We start from the raw sequence: 17,393 nt of genomic DNA on the forward strand, positions 1-17,393 counted from the left end.
TTTTGTTCTAGTTCTGTGAAAAGTGCCACTGGTAGTTTGATAGGGATTGCATTGAATCTGTAGATTGCTTTGGGTAGTAGAGTCATTTTCACAATGTTTATTCTTCCGATCCAAGAACATGGTATATCTCTCCCTCTACTTGTATTATCTTTAGTTTCTTTCATCAGTGTCTTATAATTGTCTGCATACGGGTCTTTTGTCTCCTTAGGTAGGTTTATTCCTAGATATTTTATTCTTTCTGTTGCAGTGGTAAATGGGAGTGTTTTCTTAATTTCACTTTCAGATTTTTCATCATTAGTGTATAGGAATGCTAGAGATTTCTGTGCATTAATTTTGTATCCTGCTACTTTACCAAATTCATTGATTAGCTCTAGTAGTTTTCTGGTAGCATCTTTAGGATTCTCTATGTAGAGGGTCATGCCATCTGCAAACAGTGACAGCTTTACTTCTTCTTTTCCAATTTGGATTCCTTTTATTCCTTTTTCTTCTCTGATTGCTGTGGCTAAAACTTCCAAAACTATGTGGAATAAGAGTGGTGAGAGTGGGCAACCTGGTCTTGTGCCTGATCTTAGTGGAAGTGGTTTTAGTTTTTCACCACTGAGGACGATGTTGGCTGTGGGTTTGTCACATATGGCCTTTATTTTGTTGAGGTAAGTTCCCTCTGTGTCTACTTTCTGGCCGGTTTTTATCATAAATGGGTGTTGAATTTTGTCGAAAGCTTTCTCTGCATCTGTTGAGATGATCATATGGTTTTTCTCCTTCAGTTTGTTGATATGGTGTATCACGTTGATTGATTTGCATATATTGAAGAATCCTTGCCTTCCTGGGATAAACCCCACTTGATCACGGTGTATGATCCTTTTCACGTGCCGTTGGATTCTGTTTGCTGGTATTTTGTTGAGGATTTTTGCGTCTATGTTCATCAGCGATATCGGCCTGTAGTTTCCTTTCTTTGTGACGTCTTTGTCTGGTTTTGGTATCAGGGTGATGGTGGCCTCGTAGAATGAGTTTGGGAGTGTTCCTCCCTCTGCTATATTTGGAAGAGTTTGAAAGGGATAGGTGTTAGCTCTTCTCTAAATGTTTCATAGAATTCGCCCGGGAAGCCCCCTGGTCCTGGGCTTCTGTTTGTTGGAAGAGTTTTAGTCACAGTTTCAATTTCAGTGCTTCCGATTGGTCTGTTCATATTTTCTGTTTCTTCCTGGTTCAGTCTCAGAAGGTTGTGCATTTCTAAGAATTTGTCCATTTCTTCCAGGTTGTCCATTTTATTGGCATAGAGTAGCTTGTAGTAATCTCTAGCCAGACCCTGTGTATTGATGGACATTTAGGTTAGTATTTCCATTCTTTTGCTGTGACAAATAATATCACAATAACTTCCTCACTTCCCCTATTGCCCTTGCTTTAATTTGTTTGCGGTCATATTTATTTCCAAATTTGATGTAAGGTTAAAGAAGACTGAGATTTTTGTGTTTAGCTAACGACATATTTTTGGAAAGGTCAGGGGGTAGTGCTCAGATCAGTCCCAGGAAGAAACTGCACCGTCAGAGCCACCTCGTTGGCACTGCTCGTGACAACTTCCACTTGAGCTTTGGGCCGGCAGCTCGCATGGCAGGGTGCTTTCAGAAACCAGTCTTGAGAAACAGCATTATAATTTCTGTAAGGAAGTCACTGAGGGCCGTACATGACACAGAGTCCTTGCTTTGAGTTCAGAGGAGAAACCTCTGTCGCATTTCTATTTGATGGATGGTGTGAATTCCGTAATTGACTCTTTTAGCAGCTTAAAGCCCACAACTGATTGATTCTATGGCACACCTTTAGCAAGTAAGTGCACAGGACTTGATGGCATGTCTTTTATGTACTAACCTTATTCCTGGTTCCATCTGATAAGGTTTTTCCCCAACACGTCCCCTTTGTTCCAGTTTCCTCACTTAATCTTTTATTATCTTGTTGGAGGTGCTTTGCGAATTGCCTCGGTATCCACTGGTGATTGGTTACAGGACACGCCCCTCCCCCCAGCAGATACCAAAATCTGGGGCGCTTAAGTCCCCTTATATAAAATGGCGTTAGTATTTGTATACAGCCTACGCACATCCTCCTGTGTACTTTAAATTATCTCTAGATTATTTATAATACCTAATACAATGTCAATGCTATGTAGGTAGTTGTTGGCCCTCTGCTAATTCAAGTTTTGTGTTTTGGAACTTTCTGGAACCTTTTCCCCCCAGTGTTTTCAATCCGTGCTTGGTTGAATCTGTGGATGTGGAGCCTGCAGATAGGGAGGGCCGACTATATTTCATGAGAAATGAATAAAAATATTTTATTTATCTCTTCATAGCGTGGTGTCTACTTCGTTAGGTACTCAATGCATGTTGAATAAACGAGTTTTGCTAATTGTTTAACAGGATATGAGGAACTTGCGACTTGCTTATAAACAAGAAGAACAGAGTAAACTAGGGATATTTGAAAACCTCAACAAACATGCATTTCCTCTTTCCAATGGGCAGGTAAGTACACCAAAGTAGATCTTTTTATGTGTGGGTGTAAATGCTTTCGTAGAGGTCTAAAAATTTCGTGTTTAACTATTCTTTCTTCCAGAGGTTTCCTTTATCTCTTTTCTCTCTGTTGGTAACTAATATTAGAATATTTAAAATTTGTCAGTTCTGTGTAGGATGAAGAAAACTGCCAATTTGTTGCTTCAAAATTTACAGATTCAAGTAGGAATCTTAATACATTCATCTCATAACTGAATGACAAGCTTTAATAGTGGGCATATGACATAGCAAAGAAATGCTGACATATGTATTTTGTGGTTTTGTATCCAGACACTGTTTGCATTCAACTATAAAGAAAAATTTCCAGTGAATGGATGGAAAGTTTATGATCCAGTATCTGAATATAAAAGACAGGTAAAGTGTGTTGCTTATCAATCGGAAAATAATAGGTTGAGCATCTTTTTCCTAAAAGGGTAGAAATGTAGTGGAGGAGAAACCTTTTGAAACAAGTTGTCCATGGGTGTAACTCACCTAGCTTGTGGGTTCTTCAGCTCTGGATGTCCGTTCTCCCCATACCAAACCTTTGGTTATGGCACTGTTTGTTCTTCCTTTTTCCAGAGTGCAAGTGGAGTACAGGGACGGGGGTTGACAAACCAAACCAGCCAGATGGTTTTTATTAGATATTCTGGTAGCAAATTGATGAGTAAGGATCAAAACCAATGGTTTAAATTAGATTTTAAGTATATGGCTTGGCTACCTCAGTCCAATGAGGTGTTCCTATACCTAGAAGCTCTTTAGTGCATTGTTAGTCTGAAGATATTCCAATAAGACATGATTTTCATGACATTTGCTCTTTGCCTGCACCTTATATTTGGTATGGTGATTTTATATTCCTTATTTTAGACATTTTTAAGAACTTTCTGCGTCTCTAAATGACTTCCATGGGTATTTTTAAGAACAGCACTATGCTCATTTGTTATAGAAAACATGACAAGAAATGCATACGACTGGGATTCAAGTATACAATTTTCATGTTTTAGTATGTTTGGAAATTATGCTTCATTAGGTTTTTTTTAAAAAATGAGTTAGGTAGGAAATGGGTTATATTAAATAAATGTATATTTAAACTTTTAAGTAGCAATGAACAATGAATTACAAATGGATTGTAGTAGAAAATAAGAAATGGGGACTTCCCTAGCGGTCAAGTGGTTAAGACTCCGCGCTTCCACTGCAGGGGGCTCGGGTTTGATCCCTGGTCGGGGAGCGAAGATCCCACATGCCATGGCCCCCAAAATTAATAAATAAATAAATTTTTGAAAAAAAAGAAGAAATGGATGTGGTTCATGCTTAGTACTTTTTGAAAGTGTAAAAAGGTGTGCTCCTCTCCTCCCCCTGACTTTCCTCTGACACCCTGCAGGGCTTGCCAAATGAGAGTTGGAAAATATCCAAAGTAAACAGTAATTATGAGCTCTGTGACACCTACCCCGCCATCATTGTCGTGCCAACTAGTGTAAAAGATGACGACCTTTCAAAAGTGGCAGCATTTCGAGCAAAAGGCAGAATCCCGGTAAGTAATAAACATTGTCATTTAGATATAAACGTATACTGTATTCAATCTAACATGGAAAAAAAGCAAGACAGAAAAAAAAGTTAGTGACTCATCCTCGAGAAAATGCATTCTTTCTTAGATACTGAGTGCAAGGCTCTACCTATACTGGAAGGGGCACCATTGCAAAAGTAGACAGCAGCCAGCAGGGGGTGAAGTTTTTTAAACAGCTTTGTTGATATATTAAAAAAAAAAAACTCCATGTGTTTAATGGATACAGTCTGATGAGTTTGGATATATGTGTACACCCAGGATTCTACCACCACAGTGAAGCAGGGAGCGAAAGTTTTTGAGCCCCGAGTTTGTGCTCTGGCGTAACCCTGAGTCACTTGGCTGCTGGAGGAAAATGGGAGGTTTGGGGGCTTAGCTTTAGATTTCAGTAAGAGACTGTATATTTACTTTGTCCTCGTACGGCCACGTACGCCACTGTTGAGATCCAAAGGTGTTTTTAAATTAGGAGACAATATAAAACTAGTCAATCTAATAGAAATGGGGCTTGATGTCATTCATAGTTTGACTTAGTCTCTGGTTTTCTTAGAATCATAGAATTTTAAAGGTAGACGGGGATTCTTAGAGCTCATTTAGTCAGACTTCTTTCAGCCTGACCCAGACATTGAGTCCCAGGGCCACTCTCACGCTGTCCTCAGGCTGACTCCTCCCCTTTGAGGAAAATATGCAGAAGCAGCTGTGCTTGAGAAGAGAACTTGTTTTCACTACCTGGTCATTAGAGCACGTATTAGTTTAGGACCGTACTAATATTTATGGCTTTCAAACACTAGGTGTTGTCCTGGATTCATCCAGAAAGTCAGGCAACGATTACCCGTTGCAGCCAGCCACTTGTGGGTCCCAATGATAAACGTTGCAAGGAAGATGAGAAGTACTTGCAAACGATAATGGATGCTAATGCGCAGGCTCACAAACTCATCATCTTTGATGCCCGGCAAAACAAGGTCGCCAGCACCAACAAGGTACATTACCGATAACTGCTGCAGAAGCTTTTCTTCTGTACTGTTTGTAAATCATCATGCCGTTCAAATAGCCCAGTGAAGGTGGACTCTTGCGGGGTAGCCCACAGCTGGGCCTCCTGGGTCCCTAGCCCTCGGGAATCCTGTCGTCTCATTGCCCCTCCACAATCCTGTCTGCTGAACTAATTCAGTAAAGACCCAGAAAGAGAATGATCGCCTAGAGAATCTAGTTAGTATTTTAACGAAAGGATCATGAGGCCCTTGGAAGTCCCTTTAACCTGTGAACTATGGTGATTACTTGATTAATTCATATCTGCCTGAAGTTCTGTTAGAATGGAGTCATCTATGTGAAACAAGGCAGATACACGAAGTTGCCATCCGCACCCAGCTCCCACGTGATCCCCACCAGCTGAAGCGGCCCAGGCTGTGCGGTCAAGCCTCCAGTACCCGCTTTCCAACGGGAAGGGCTCTGAACGGCGTCATTTCTGTTTCCCACAAATGACTTGCTGAGAGTGTGGTCCTGCAGGCAGGCCTCTGGCAGTCAGAGTCCTGACCCCTCCACAAGGAATTTCAGGTATGAGGATGGTGGGGACAGCCCTTACCATCTCATGCCTACCTGTAAGGTGACGCTCGGGTAATAAACATGCAATGAGCATGTACTAGGGACAAGGTGCTGGGGGAAACACCAGGACAGACAAGGCTACATGTAGGAGGTGTCAGCTCAGTGTTCCGGGGGAGCTCGTGCCGCTGGGCGAGGCTTCACAGAGGAGGTGACATTTGAGCTGGCCCTGGATGATCAGCGGGAAGAGACGGGCAGGGCATTCTAGACAGCACGGGACCCATTCGGCGGTGTGCCAGAGCATGTCATTCACGAGAATGGCAAGAAGGGGGGTGTCTGAGGGCTCCCCCGCCGTGTCCCCCTAAGCAGTGCTTGCGGGTCTTTGTTTCTCTTGGCAGCTTGTGCCCCTTCTTTGCTCACTGATGATTCCATCGTTGACCACAATCTCCAAAGAGCCAGCGTCTTGCGTCCCCTGTCTCGCTCTCGGGAGGATCCCTTCCCTCCTACTTCAAAGAGCAAACAAGCCGTCAGGTGCGCCCATGGCCCTTGAGGCACGTGCCTGCCATGGGCCAGGCGGCCCCCACCATGAGGCGGGGTGGCGGGGGGCGTCCAGCGTGCTCCGTGGGAGCGTAGAGGCAGCGTGGCTGTTTGTACCTGACCGTGGCCAGTTACTGCATCTCTCTAGGCCACGATCGCCTCATCTGAACTGGGAGTGGCAGCACACAGTGGATGTGAAGGTTGCGTGGGTGCCTGTCCCAGAGAAAGCTTTTGGGTCAAGTTCGCCATCTCTGCTACCGACCCGGAGTGGACGGCCCCATTCTCTCGACTCTCATGACATCTCTGCCCTGGACCACTCCCTCTCTGCCCCCTGGCCGGCTCAGCCTCCTTCACCGCTGCCTCTCCCTCTTCCCAACTGGCAGATGGCGGCACGCCTGGAACCCAGTCTGGGGTCCTCTTTTCTCCTTTGCCCAACCTCGCTGGGCCATCTCCTCCAGTGCCCTGATTCTCAACACTCACTATGTGTTCAGTTTGCCACCCAAGTTTCTATCCCGCTGTGATTCCTCCTGAGGTCCAGATGGGATTTCCATCCCGTCGTCTGGTTGGCACCCCTCTTGGCTGTCTCCCAGGTAACGAAACGTCAGTGTATCCAGACCAGCCTAAGAGACAGGGTAGTGAGAACCCTCAGCTTTGTGTTCAGTTACGTGTGGGGTTTCCTCCCTGCTCTGCCACCTAGTGCTCGGTAGAACCCTGAGCAAGTTACTTAACCTCTCCAGAAGCCTCTTCTGTAACAGGGGAGGTGACAGTGTCTCGTGTAGAGGGCTGCGTAAGGATTGAAATTGGGTGAGGAGAATGCACAGTGCCGGTGTACCAGTATAGGATGCTGAGAGGCTAGCCCCGCCCTGCCCCGGGGGCTGGCCTGGCAGTGAGTGGCGGTGTCAGCTACTGAGTCGGGGAAGCTGGGAGAGGACCAGGGTGGGGAGAAAGATGGGCGGCGTGTGAGTTTCCTGAGGTGCTGAACCAATGACCACAAACTTGGTGGCTTAAAACAGCACACGTTTATTCTCGCATGGTTCCGGGATCTGGCAGCACTGTGCTCCTTCGGAAGGCTTCCGGGGAGATCCATTCCTGCGTTTTGGGGCTTCTGGTGGCTCCTCTGTGCACATGGCAACCGCCCTCCAGTCCCTGTCCCTGTCTTCCCACGGCCTCCCCCTCATTGTGTCTCTGGGTCTTCTCCTCCTCTCTCTTCCAGAGGCACTTGGGATGGCATTTAGGGCCCACCCAAGATAACCCAGTATTCTCACTTCATCTCAAGAACCTTAATCACATCTGCAAAGTCCCTTTTTTTTTTTTTTTTTTTTTTTCCAAAAAAAGTCACATTCACAGTTGCCGGGGATTTGGTGTGGATATCTTTGTGGGGAGGGGGGAAGGCGGCATTCTTCAGCCTACCACGGGGAGTCATCCTTAATCAGCTCCCCTTGCTCCCCACGCCTGGCGGATCAGTGACCCCTGTCAGTGTTTCTCCGTCTCTGCGTACTTCCTGTCACCACGGTAGTACTGTCCCCAGGAAATAAAAAAAGAAAAAAAAATGAGAAAGGCTACATTCACAGAGGCACTCTCTAAACATCCAGTAGAGCAAGGGCAGTGCATTATATTTTATCCCATGCAGAGGAGACAGGAGCAGGACACCAAACTGCATGTCAAGAATGATGTTAACTATAGTGGTGTATGTGCCTAGGAACCAGACAAGGATAGTTATCTGTCCAAGTCCCCATTAGCTCTTCTATATGTATCATGTCATCCGCAAGTAGAGAGAGTTTTACTTCTTACTTTCCAATCTGCATGTGTTTTATTTCTTCTTCTTGCCTAATTCCCTGGCAAGAACCTCAAGTACCATGTTTTGCTTTTTTTTTTTTTGAAGGTCTGTTTGGCTTTATTAGGCAAGTCATGAATCTGGCAGAATCCCATCTAGCAGCCAGCAGGGTACTTACTCTCTAGGGCCATGTTGAGTAGAAGTGGTGAAAGCAGGAATCCTTGTTTTGTTCCTAATCTTAAGGGGAAAGCTTTCAGTCTTTCACCACTGGGTATATTAGCTGAGGGTTTGTCATACATGCCCTTATCAGGTTAAAAAAATTCCCCTCTATTAGTTTGTTGAATGGTTTTATCATGAAAGGGTATTGGATTTTCAGAGGCCTTTTCTGTATCAATTGAGATGGTCGTGTGGTTTTTTTTCCCCCTTCATTCCGGTAATGTGGTGTATTACATTGGCTGATTTTTGTAGGTAGACTACTGTAGTGGAATGAATAGCATCTCCCCCAAATTCATGATCATCTGGGACCTCAGAACGTGACCTTACTTGGAAATGGGGTCTTTGCAGACGTAATTAGTTAAGACGAGGTCAGACTGGGGTAGGGTGGACCCTAAATCCAATGATTCGTGTCCTGATAAGACGGTGATGTAGAGACACAGAGGAAAGGTGGCCATGTGACGATGAAGGCCAAGATTGGAGTCATGCAGCTACATGCTAAGCAGCCCCCAGGATTGCCGGCAGCCACCGGAAACCAGAGCCTCCGGAAGGAACTAACCCTGCCAATAACTCCATCTTGGACTTCCAGCCTCCAGAGCTGTGAGGGAATCAATCTCTGTCGTTTTAAGTCACCTGCTTTGTGGTACTTTGTTACTGCAGGCCTCGGAAACTCATATAACCCCCTTACGTTTCTGGGATAAATCCCACTTGGTCATGATGTATAATTTCCTTAATATGCTGCTGGATTCAGTTTGCTGGTACTTTGTAGAGGTTCCCTTCAGTCCTGTCTCCACATCATGGCCAGAGTGATTTTCTAAAGGTCCAGCTCTGTGCGCGCCCTTAGTGCTTTGAGGCAGTGACATCCAGTTCCTGAACAGGGCCTCTGAAGCCCTCCAAGCAGCGGGCTCTTTCCTTTCGGCCTCGCCACACCTCCCAGGCCCACCTCCCAGCTATGACAGGTGTCTTTCAGCTCCTTAAGCATATCCCAGTGTCATCTCCCAGCCTCTGCCCACGTAGCTAACCACTGCCCCGTCCTTCGGATGGCACTTCGAATGTCACTTCCCCAGGGCGGTCTCTCCAGATGAGCGGAAGTCTCCCGTGCTGTGGCGCTCTGCTCTTTCCTTTCTGTGGCCCTCAGCACGCGGCGGGTTCCTCATTCAGTGCGCGTCTTGCCCCTCGACCATAGGCCACGTGACAGCAGGGACTGGAGGATCTTGAGCACAGCTGGATCCCCAGAACTGGGCCGTCACACAGTAGCTGCTCCCCGACTGGAACAAAGAGCTGCTGGCTGGTGGGCGGGGTCATCTCTCAATGGAGGACCCGATGGTGAGTGGCATTGTATGTTAATTCAAATGTCCAGACTCCATTATGGAGCTTTTCAAGTCAGCTTTCTTCTTGAGAAAGTGAACGTGCAGGCAAGGAATGTCATTTTAACCTGTTGCAGTTGAGGAGCCTGTGTGGGGACGATAAAGCTCTGGAGCTCAGAATAAGGTCAGGTTGGAGGTCGAGTGGAGGTTGCAGCCTTGGAGGGGAGGGGATGAAGTTACCTAAGGAGCCTAGGTCATGTGAGCGGGGCCAGGCACCAGACCACCTGAAATGCTGTCTGTGGAGGGTAAGAGAGGAACTCAGTGAAGGAAAGGGTGCTCCAGGTGGTCGGGAGGAGACCGCAGAGCGGAAGGGAGAGGTCCCAGATGCCAGGAGAGGAGGAGTGTCCAGGAGAGAACTAGGGGGAGGGGTGTCTTAGCTTGGACAGCTGTAACTAAGTATCATAGGCTGGGTAGCGTATAAACAGCAATATTTATTTCTCAAAGCTCTGGAAGCTGGAAGTCTAAGGTCAAGGCACCAGCAGATTCAGTGCGTGGTGAGAGCCCGCTTCCTGGCTGTAGACAGCCCCGTTCTTGCCGTGTCCTCACACTGCCAGAGCAGAAAAGGGCGAGCTCTGTGCCGTCTCTTCTGAGAAGGGCACGAATCCCATCATGAGGCCTCCTCCTTCATCACCTGATCTTTCCCAGAGGCCACACATTCTAACACCATCCCATCAGGAATTCAGGTTTCAGCATGGGATTTGGGGGGGATTCAAGCGCTCAGTCTGCAACGGGGGGAGGTGTGTGGACTTCGGAGTCTGAGGGCTTGGGAAACCTGTCCTGCCACTTGCTGCCTTTGGCCTTTGGGAGTTGCCAGCCTTCTCTGAGGCTTTGCTTTTCTCACCTGGGAATCCTCCCTGCTGCCTTAGGATCGGCATCCCGGCGGGCCTTCACCAGGCGCTGAGCAGCTGGCTTGAAATCACGAACCCCTGAGTCCATCCTTCAGCTGCCTCCGTCCCAAGGGGTGTTAGGCTTTCTTCTCCCTGAGGGTCGAGGATGGTCCTGCCGCCACTGCTGCTATGAGCTGATCCTTGGGGACTTGGAGGCCAGTGGGGAACAGTGTCCAAACATCGCTGGCTTCACTCTGGAACCCTGCTTTGCCCCCATAGAGAGAGGTCTGGCCAGCAGGTTCAAGTCTTCCAGAACTTTCTGAGCCCCCTCCCCCTGTTCCTGCTGGGGTATAGGTGGGGCCCCTTCTCACCCTCCTTCCCCCTCGTCTGTCTCCAGACCTCCGGGTGCCTGCTCTCTGTCCTAGCACGGAGTAGGCACTCATGCTCTTTTTCTCCCATGATCCCATTTTCTGATTGTCATTTGTCTTGTTTGGAGCTTTAGTAATCAGTTTCCAGGCAACAAACTGGCTTCAACTACATTCTCCTGGTTAACACCAGCCCTGAGCACGCACGCCCTCCATGCTGAAGGTCTATCTGGGCGTGGGGCCTCTGCCCCAGCCTCAGGTCTCCCTCAGGGGGACAGGGTCCCTGCCCAGCTCGGGGCTTTTCGAGGTAGGTGCTGGGGAAGGTCATGATACATCAGTGCCCAGAGTATGGGGGGCGTGCACCGAGCCTTGCACGGATTAGCCTTCATTAAGATCGTTTATTTAGTTAGTATTTAATCCCCACAGTGAGCCCCTGGAGTCTTTCCGGTGAGAAAGCTGGGCACAGAGAGATGGTGAGGACCCATAGCTACTTGAGTGGCAGACCTGGGATGACGAACCCACGCTCCGTGCCACCAAAGCCTGTGCCTTTAACCCCTCGGCCAGCAGTGTCTTCAGTGGGCGCCGAGGATACCGTTTATGCAAACATCATCCTGCCACGCAGGCAGGACCAAGCTCTAGGCTGCTCTGGCCACAGTTTGTGTTCAGAGGGTGTTCTGTTGAGTGAGAGCACCTCACGCCATCCCGCACCGGCCAGAGGACAGGCGCGTGCAGACCCGATGACGACATTCTCTTCTTTCCCCGCCAGTCGTGTTTGTGGCTCCTGAGCCCGAGCAGGTCCCCGGCCCCTGCTCCGCCCCCGGTGGCTGGGCTGTGGTCCCCCGGCATGGCTGTGGCACGGGCTCGGGGCACACTCCCCTGCCCCCGCCTCCCTGCCTGCCCGCCCCAGGCCCACACTTGGGCCGCCGAGCAGGACCCCAGGCTCAGGTCCCGGGCCCCCGGCTCCGGGCTCCTGCCGGGCTCCCTGCCTCCCCTGGGCCCTCCAGGGGCTGGGTCAGCCCTTTACAACTCTTTCTCTCCTGGATGGCCCTGCCGCACGCCCCTCGTCCTCGACCCTTCTGCACAGAACACACCCAGCCTCAGAATGGGAACTGCCCCCCACCCCATCCCTACCTCCACGCCCCGGAAACTAGGGTGGCCTCCCCGCTGCGTCCTCCCCCGACCCCCTGCCAGCTCAGCCCGCCCTGCTCCTGTGCCCACTCCTTGCCGTGAAGTCTGTCCCAGCTGTGCAGATAAGCCCTCCCCGGAGTCACCGTCCCCGTCCCCTTGCAGCTGGCTCCACCGTTCCCCTGCCCCCGTGCCCGTCGTGGCCAGGACTCTTCACGGTAAGGCCACCGAGTACCTTCTTGTCACGACCTCGCAAGCTTTTGACACAGTGAGTACCCTCTCCTTTCTGCAAGACTCTCTTCCCTTTTCTCTTTATCTTCCAGTCTTTGGCTGCTCTCCTCAGTCTCTTTTGCTCTGCATTCCCTAAATGTCGGCCTTCCACAGGCTCTGGACGTGACTGCTCTCCTCACCGCACACGCTGTCCCTGAGCCCTGGACACCGTCCCCGGAGCCGCCGCCCTGCCCCTCTTCCGTGCTCCAGAGCTGTGCGTCCTGCTCCCGAGACAGCTCCACCACTCAAAGCCCAGTGCTCTGTTCCTCTTCCAAAAGCCAGTCCACAGTTTACAGTTCAGTGCCTTCGAGTCTATTCACAGCGTTGTGAGACAGTCACCACTGTCTCATTCCAGAACGCTTCCATAGCCCCAGATGGAAACCCGGTGCCCACTGGCAGTCGCCGCCCATCCTCCACTCTCTCCAACCCCTGTCCCCAACACCTGTCAACCACTAATTTACTTTCCATGTAGATTTCCTTCTTCTGGACACTTCACAAAAATAGAATCACACGCTGTGTGGTTTTATGTGCCTGGCTGCTTTCACTTGGCGTGATGCTTTTACGGTCCCTCCGTGTTGTAGCATGTATCAGTACTCCATGCCTTTGTGTGGCTGAAAAATAGTCCATTGTATGGGATACAGCACAGTTTATCCGCTCGTTCGTTGATGGACATTTGGGTTGCTTCCACCTGATACCTGTTGTGGATATTCCTGCTGTGATTTGTTGCGTACAAGTTTTCATGTGAATACCTGGTTTTAGTTGTGCGGGAGTTGGAATTTCTGGACCAGATGGTAGTTCCGTGTTTAACTTTTTGAGGAACCATCAAACTTTTTCCCACAGAGACTACAATTTAAATTTCTACCAGCAATGTATTAGGGTTTCAATTTCTCTATATTCTCATAAGAGATGTGTTTGGATGTTGACCTCTGCAAAATATAAGCTAATTGTAGACCAGATTTTGTTAATGAGATTACCAAGGGGTGAGCCATATCCCCCTCTTTTGTTATATTTGCACTTTATTTTACTTACTTAAATAAATCTCACTGTTTGGGATTTACAGATTGTTTTATATAGAAGTTTTGTGGTAGTACAACTTTATTTTTTTTAATTTTTATTTTTGGCTGCGTTGGGTCTTTGTTGCAGCGCATGGGCTTTCTCTGGTTGCGGTGAGCGGGGGCCACTCTTTGTTGCAGTGCGTGGGCTTCTCATTGTGGTGGCTGATCTTGTTGCAGAGCACGGGCTCTGAGCGTGTGGGCTTCAGTAATTGTGGTGCGTGGGTTTCAGTATCTGTGGCACATGGGCTCAGTAGTTGTGGCTCGTGGGCTCTAGAGCGCAGGCTCAGTAGTTGTGGCGAACAGGCTTACTTGCTCCGCGGCATGTGGGATCTTCCCAGACCAGGGCTCGAACCTGTGTCCCCTGCATTGGCAGGCGGATTCTTTTTTTTTTTTTTTTTTTTTTTTTTTTTTTTTTTTTGCGGTATGTGGGCCTCTCACTGTTGTGGCCTCTTCTGTTGCGGAGCACAGGCTCCGGACGCGCAGGCCCAGCGGCCATGGCTCACGGGCCCAGCCGCTCCGCGGCATGTGGGATTCCCCCCGGACCGGGGCACGAACCTGTGTCCCCTGCATCGGCAGGTGGACTCTCAACCACTGCACCACCAGGGAAGCCTGGCAGGCGGATTCTTAACCACTGCATCACCAGGGAAGTCCACAGTACAACTTTTTTATTCAGATAGACGGTAGAACGTTTTAAAACCCAATTCGCCTTGTGTAAGATCCAGTTGTTGATCGTTTTTAAAACTGATGATGGGTGATGGAAGATTGTTGTGGGTTGAACTGTGTTTCCATTAAAAAAATGTGCTTTAGTCCTAACTCCTGGCACCTGTGACTGTGGCCCTGATTCGAAATAGGGTCTTTGCAAATGTAATCAAGTTAAGACGAAGTCGTGTGGCATTAGGATGGGTCCTAATCCAGTCTGACTGGTGTCCTTATAAGAAGAGATACAGACACAAGGAGAAGGCCATGTGAAGATGGGGCAGAGATTAACGTATCTATAAACCGGAAGCACCTGGGGCCACCAGAAGCTGGAAGAGGCAAAGAAGGATCCTCCCCAAGAGGGTTCTGAGGGAACGCGGCCCTGCCAGTACCTTGATTTTGGACTTCCAGCCTCTAGAACTGAGAGAGGAGAAATTTCTGTCACTTTAAGCCACTCAGATTGTGGTACTCTGTTCCAACAGCCATGGGAAACTCATACAAGGATGTAGGAGGCTTATTATAAACAGATGAGTCTGTCGCTTCTTTAATGGTCTCTATCTGGTTAACACTAGAAAGAACAGAAAAGTTAACTCAGATGAAGTGACGTATATCTTTTGTTTTCACAGGCAAAGGGTGGGGGCTATGAAAGTGAAAGTGCATACCCAAACGCAGAACTCGTGTTCCTGGAGATCCACAACATTCACGTGATGAGAGAGTCGCTGCGAAAACTGAAGGAGATCGCGTATCCGGCCATCGACGAGGCGCGGTGGCTGTCCAACGTGGACGGGACACACTGGCTGGAGTACATTCGGGTACGGAGAGCGCCCGTCCTTTACGTGCTTTCTGCTTAAGATTTCTCTGCAGCTGGGCCATAAAGCTATCTGTCTGTCTGTCTATCTGGGTGGTTTCTTAGCATTGCAAATGAGTGCATCTTTGCTGTGTGCTTGGGCTTTCATAGTCTCCGTGGGCAGCATCCAAACTGTGGTCTTTGTTGGGGGGGCTTTTGTGACATAACAGAGAGCGATAATGCTTGCCTCAGATCAGGTTTTCAAAGTACTTTGTGGCCCGTTGATAAAGGACCCTATTTACTACTGTAGTTTTTTCTTAGTGTAAGTTTCTCTTTTTTCCCTCCGGATACTAACGTTTCCTAGTGATTCTTAGGTTGATTGCATTCTTGTTTGGTTCATTGACCTGAACTTCCAGTGTTCTCCACAGAATTCTTTTTGCTGTAATAGAAATTAAATGTAGCCAGGTTTAATGTGCCTTCTTTTCTGAAGATGCTTCTTGCTGGGGCAGTAAGAATTGCTGATAAAATAGAATCTGGGAAAACGTCGGTGGTGGTGCACTGCAGCGACGGTTGGGACCGAACATCGCAGCTGACGTCCCTGGCCATGCTGCTGTTGGACAGTTACTACCGCACCATTAAAGGGTTCGAGGCTCTCCTAGAAAAGGAGTGGATAAGCTTTGGACATAGGTTTGCACTGGTAAGTTGAGACAGTGAGGTGCACGCTTCATTATTTTGCTATATCATATGCATATTCACATCACACATCACACACACACACACACACACACACACACACACACACACACACACACACACAGGAGACGGCTTTGTGCTCTGTGTGAGACCTGAATTACCATAAGAGAATGCCATGGACCTCAGCATTGTATGTTCCTGGCAGGGCAATCTTTTTTTTTCCCATGTAGGTATGCCTTTATTTTTATAGAGAATTAAGGTAAAATTCATATAACACAGAATTAACCATCTTAAAGTATATAGTTCCGCGGCATTTAGTGCATTCAGTGTTGTGCAACCACCATCTCTATCTAGTTCCAGAACATTTCATCACCCCCAAAAGGACACCCTGTACACATTAAGTAGTCACGCCTCATTTCCCTCTTCCCTCCAGCCCCTGACAGCCACTAATGTGCTTTCCATCTCCCTGAACTTGCCTACTCTAGATAACTGACATAAGTGGACTCATACAATATTTGTCTTGCTGTGGCAGGCTTATTTCACTAAGCACAATGTTTTCGAGGTTTATGCATGTTACAGAACCTATCAAATTTTATCAGTAATTCCTTTTCATGGCTGAGTGGTATTCCATTGTGTGGATATACTGCATTTTGTTTACCCATTCACCTGTTGGTGGACACTTGGGTTATTTCCATCTGTTGGTGCTTGTGAATAACGCTGCTGCGAACATTGGTGTACCAGATTTTGCCATACAAAGTACCATAAGACTGGGTGGCTTAAACAACAGAAATTTATTGTCTCATCATTCTGGGGGCTGGAAGTCCAAGATCAAGGTTCTGGCAGGGTTGGTTTCTCCTGATGGCTCTCTCCTTGGCTTGCAGACGGCTGCCTTCTTGCTGTGTCCTCACGTGGCCTTTCCTCTGTGCACACACATCCCTGGTGTCTCTCTGTGTCCAGACTTCCTCTTCTTCTAAGAGCATGAGTCAGACTGGAACAGCCTCATTTCAACTTAGGGCCTTTAAGGATTTGGTTCTCTCCCAATGCAGTCACATTCTGAGGTACTGAGGGTCAGGGCTTCAGCAGTGCTGGACACACAGTGGTGCTCAGCTCTGTGCACCCTCCAGTTTTAATCTTCTAGTGACCTTGCGAGGCAGCTGCTACCATGGATAGATGGGGAAACTGAGTATGAGCTGTCTGCCAAGGTCACCCAGCTATTGAGGGTACAGCCAGCCTTCAGGCAGGGGTTTCAGGCCTGCAGTCACTCACCCGCTGGGTCCGTCTACTATTCCTTCCCTTGAGTTTCTGTGGATGAGCTCCTACCTGAAGCCAATTTCTGTCCTTGCCCACCTGTCCCGTCATCCGGCTCACGGGCGGATCCTGCCTCCATCTCCCCTCTCCCCTTGATCGTTTCCATTGATAGAAACGTGCTGTTACTTATCCCACCCTAAAACCCAACCCTCTTCACTGTACTTCCCGCTCCAGGTGTCACCCTGAACATCTGCTCCCCACTACAACAAATCTGCACAAAACTAGTCCGTTCTGGCTCTCACTGTTTCTCTCCTTCTGGTCTCTCTTGAACCCGCTTCAGCCAGGCTTCCTCCTCACTGCCCCACACCTTCGCCCTGCCACTGCTCTTGTCACAGTCACCAACGGCTGCCATTCTGCCAAGTGCTTCTCCTGTTTGGCCTGAGCATTTGACACTGGTCATTGCTCCCTTCTTCTGCAAACATTTTCTTCCCTTGGCTTATAGGGGGCTACAACCTTCTGAATTTCCTCCTACCTTCTGGTCCTCCCTCTCGCCCCAACTTCTTCTTCTTTTAATTTTTTTTAAACACCTTTATTGGAGTATAATTGCTTTACAATGGTATGTTAGTTTCTGCTGTATAACAAAGTGAACCAGTTACACGTATACATATGTCCCCATATCTCTTCCCTCTTGCCTCTCCCTCCCTCCCACCCTCCCTAGCCCACCCCTCTAGGTGGTCACAGAGCACCGAGCTGATCTCCCTGTGCCATGCGGCTGCTTCCCACTAGCTAGCCACCCTACGTTTGGTAGTGTATATAT

At 48.4% G+C, this 17,393-nt stretch overlaps 2 protein-coding genes across 12 annotated transcripts in view; both read left to right on the top strand.

Moving 5' to 3' along the window:
* Positions 1-17,393, top strand: part of MTMR1 (myotubularin related protein 1) — a 72,367-nt gene that overhangs the window by 31,494 nt on the left and 23,480 nt on the right. For 10 of the 11 annotated variants that reach the window (XM_024116728.3, XM_055081849.1, XM_055081847.1 and 7 more), the window contains 6 exons: positions 2,400-2,501; positions 2,820-2,903; positions 3,907-4,056; positions 4,875-5,063; positions 14,475-14,660; positions 15,126-15,332. In XM_024116728.3, the coding sequence (XP_023972496.1) occupies positions 2,400-2,501; positions 2,820-2,903; positions 3,907-4,056; positions 4,875-5,063; positions 14,475-14,660; positions 15,126-15,332 (918 nt within the window). The remainder of the gene's footprint in view (positions 1-2,399; positions 2,502-2,819; positions 2,904-3,906; positions 4,057-4,874; positions 5,064-14,474; positions 14,661-15,125; positions 15,333-17,393) is intronic. The other variant, XM_028482612.2, reaches the window with a different exon arrangement.
* Positions 10,530-13,527, top strand: LOC114484702 (uncharacterized). The gene is made up of 2 exons (XM_028482625.2): positions 10,530-12,095; positions 12,212-13,527. Exons 1-2 carry the CDS (start codon positions 11,547-11,549, stop codon positions 12,425-12,427), a joined length of 765 nt encoding a protein of 254 aa, XP_028338426.1. The 5' UTR covers positions 10,530-11,546; the 3' UTR covers positions 12,428-13,527.

Source organism: Physeter macrocephalus, chromosome 21, assembly GCF_002837175.3.
Source record: "Physeter macrocephalus isolate SW-GA chromosome 21, ASM283717v5, whole genome shotgun sequence".
Lineage (NCBI taxonomy): Eukaryota > Metazoa > Chordata > Mammalia > Artiodactyla > Physeteridae > Physeter > Physeter macrocephalus.

What these genes read in the sequence shown, in the direction of transcription:
- LOC114484702 (XM_028482625.2), top strand. Translation starts at nt 11,547, where the DNA reads ATGGCTGTGGCACGGGCTCGGGGCACACTCCCCTGCCCCCGCCTCCCT. An exon ending in CCTCGCAAGCTTTTGACACA is followed by an intron (nt 12,096 to 12,211) that starts GTGAGTACCCTC and finishes GGCCTTCCACAG; the next exon opens with GCTCTGGACGTGACTGCTCT.